The 3276-nt window shown below is 51.7% G+C and overlaps 1 protein-coding gene across 1 annotated transcript; it reads left to right on the top strand.

The window, feature by feature from the left end:
* Nucleotides 1–1367: 1367 nt before the first annotated feature.
* Nucleotides 1368–2170, top strand: LOC123041522 (protein DCL homolog, chloroplastic). The gene has a single exon (XM_044464119.1). The coding sequence runs from the start codon at nt 1486–1488 to the stop codon at nt 2020–2022; it is 537 nt and encodes a 178-aa protein (XP_044320054.1). The 5' UTR covers nt 1368–1485; the 3' UTR covers nt 2023–2170.
* The last annotated feature ends 1106 nt before the right edge of the window (nt 2171–3276 follow it).

The raw sequence follows: 3276 nt of genomic DNA, 5'->3' as shown, positions 1-3276 counted from the left end.
GAAATTGCCTCGCCATGTAGCGGTCGCTGCATCGATTAGCTGCGTCATCAATTCAGGAGGCTTCTGCGCAAGAGATGTAAGAGGCCACATCATACCTTCTCTTGGGATCCAGTTGTGACTCCATATGCTGATTGTTTCACCGGTACCCACCCTCCGCCTCTCTAAGGCCTTATTCGGTTAAGCCACTCCCCAAGTGGATTGGAGTGGAATGGAGGGGATTTGGGGGGGAATTTAAACTAGATGAGATTTAATTCCTGCCAATCCCTGTCAATCCCTCTCATTTGTCATGGAACCGAACAAGGCTTAACTGATTTTTGTTGGACAGTGTCGAGCCCAGTAGTTGCTTCAGTCGGGGTCATCTTGGGCCTTGATCCGCGGCTTGGGCTTCTGTCGACTGACCTCTAAGGATGATTTATCGAATTGCTTCCCCAAAATCACTCAAAGGACCCACGTGTAGGTTGTGCGTTCATGCACTGACCTGGCTCAAGGTGGCAGTCGGGTCGGGTTTGACCGGGTCGAGCTCTATCAAACCCATGCCCGAATAGCTAATGGGTACATGAGCTTACCCACGACCCTGCCCATGGGCCTCAAGTCAGACCCATGCCCGAACCCGATAGGCAACCCGACCCATCAGGGCACCCATCGGGTTTGAAATATATATTTATTTTTACTTTCAAAAACAGTATTCACCGTGCGTCCTGCTAAGGTGGCTGTTCTTTTAATAGCTCAATAGCTCCTGCGACCTAGTGAGTAGTCACATCCAGACGGTGCACTAGCTGCTACCTCTACTGGTATGTCTCTTGTCTCTTATATAGGCAAATCTGCACCTCCCATCAACACGGCTAGGCGAGGTGGTACTAAACAAAGTGGCAACCTGTGCCGCTGCCTCGTTGCATGCAAATAGGATACGAGATGGGCTCGCTTTAGGGCCCAAATGGCCGACATCTAACTTTGTTGAGGCGGCTTGAGGCTGTTGGGCTGCTGCTTAGCTGATCAATTCATCATCGGGGCTTACCAAGAGCGATCGAAAATAAATACTTGCATCGCTACTGGGTGCCTTGGTTGTTCTATAAAAAATTTAATTACTAGCAAGTATCTTCACCAAAACGTTCAGACATAATATAAAATAATAATATGTTTTAATCACTAATATTAATAGGATGACCCATCAGGCGACCCATGGGCAGAACATTATGCCCATACCCTACCCATGACTAATCGTGTTACCCATCAGACTTACTCATAGGTGAATATGACGACCCATACCCTGTCCATTCAGGTCGGGTGCCCATGGGTTAGATTGCAGGGTTGAGACCTGGCCCGTCGCCGTCGTCGAACAAAGCGACAATCCCGTCTGCCGACTTCTGTGCCCGCTCCGTCCTCTCCGCTGTGCGGCCACACGGATAAGTTTCTTCCTCGAATAGCTACCACCTACGAGTCACTCCCTCACGCACCCATCCACCCACACCACCAAAAAGGGGCGGCATGGCTCTGGCCGCCGCCGTCGCCGTACCGTTCCTCCTCCACGCTCGCCTGGGACCGCGCTTCGCGCCGGCGCTGTCTCCCCGCCGCCTGCTGTGCTGCTCCACTACCGCCTACGAGCCCCCTCACTCCGCGCGGCCGCCGGCGTCGAAGCAGGCCGAGCCCGTGTCCCAGGTGCCGTGGAGGGCCGCGGAGGCCGAGATCCTCAGCGACGTCGAACCCGTCGTGCAGCTCATCAAGGACATCCTCCATTCGGACAGATACGCAGACGGCGAATGCCTTGGCCCCGCGGACGAAATCGTTGTTGCGGAAAAGCTCCTTGCCTATCATCCACGCGCTGAAGATAAGATTGGCTGCGGGCTTGACGGCATAATGGTCGATAGGCACCCGCAGTTCAGGAAGTCTAGATGCCTCTTCGTCGTTCGCACGGACGGCGTCTGGATTGATTTCTCCTACCAGAAGTGCCTCCGTGAGTACATCCGGAGAAAGTATCCATCGCATGGGGAGCGATTTATCCGAGAAAATTTCAAGCGAACCTGAAGGCTAGTTTAGCTGATCCTTTAGTAATGCGTGTAAAGATGTTGTATGTTTTGAAATCCTTCGTTTATATTATTGAGCAAATTAGCTTATGTTTGCTTGTTTCAAAACAAAAGAAGGGTAGGCATCATTAGTGATCTAGTTTGGTTTAGTCTGTTTGTTTTAGTCCTTTGTTTGTCTTGGGTTTATGTAGGTGTTTAGAGCATCTCCAGCCGTTCGGCCCCCAGGGCGGCGATAAAAAGCCGCCTGGGGGTGAACCGGCGCAAGTTTGGCGTTTGGGGGCGACTTCGTCCCCAGTCGTCGCCCACCAGGTCGCCGATGGAGTGATTATCAAAACATTTAAGGGCACTTGCAAGCGACCTGCTGGGCTGACTAAGTTACAGCACTGCGTTAATAAAGCGAATGAAACCCTGAGAGATTACATTCAGCGTTGGACCACGCTTCACCATGTGGTAGAGAATGTTTCAGAGCACCAAGCAGTTTGTGCCTTCAAGAAAGGCGTCCGGTACAGGGAGCTCATACTGAAATTTCGTCGCTCCGGGGCCATGTCCCTAAACCTGATGATGGAGATAGCCACTCGGTATGCGAATGGCGAGGAAGAGGACCGACTCCGCAGTGTCAAAGGAAAGACTACAGATCCTGACACCGAAGGCGGGAATTCTAGTCGGAAGCAGAAACGCAAAGCTGAAGCCACTGGTCAGGCCAAAGCCGCAGTGGTGGCTCCTCAAGGCAAGTTCAAAGGGAAGGCCAAAGAGTAGGGGGTTCCTAAGAAGAAGATAGATCAGTCTGAACAGGATGTCTTGGACTTACCGTGTGCCATCCACACGAAGAAAGACGAAGAGGGTAACTTGATCTTACCCAAACATACCACTCGACAGTGCAGATTCCTTATTCAGCAGTTCCGTGAAGGTCAGCTGAGCGAAAAGGGCTTCGACAAAGACGAAGATGAAGAAAAGGCAGAGGATTACCCGAAGGCCAATGCCACTCTGGTGATTTTTGCTGACGCTGAGAGCAAAAGTCAACTGAAAGTCATCATCCGTGAGGTGAACATGGTTGTTCCAGCGACTACGGCGTACCTCAAGTGGTCAAAGACTCCCATTATCTTCGACTAGTCGGACCACCCACCTCATGTTGCTACCCCTAGGTGGCAAGCACTGGTAGTGGATCCATTCATGGGAGGCACTCGGGTGTGCAAAGTTCTCATGGATTGCGGCAGTGGTTTGAATATTCTCTATGCTGAAACCCTCCAGGGGATGG

Source organism: Triticum aestivum, chromosome 2B (genome assembly GCF_018294505.1).
Source record: "Triticum aestivum cultivar Chinese Spring chromosome 2B, IWGSC CS RefSeq v2.1, whole genome shotgun sequence".
In the NCBI taxonomy this organism is placed as follows: Eukaryota; Viridiplantae; Streptophyta; class Magnoliopsida; order Poales; family Poaceae; genus Triticum; species Triticum aestivum.
The sequence above is the reverse complement of the archived record's forward strand: the minus strand, read 5'-3'. Positions and strand labels throughout refer to the sequence as shown.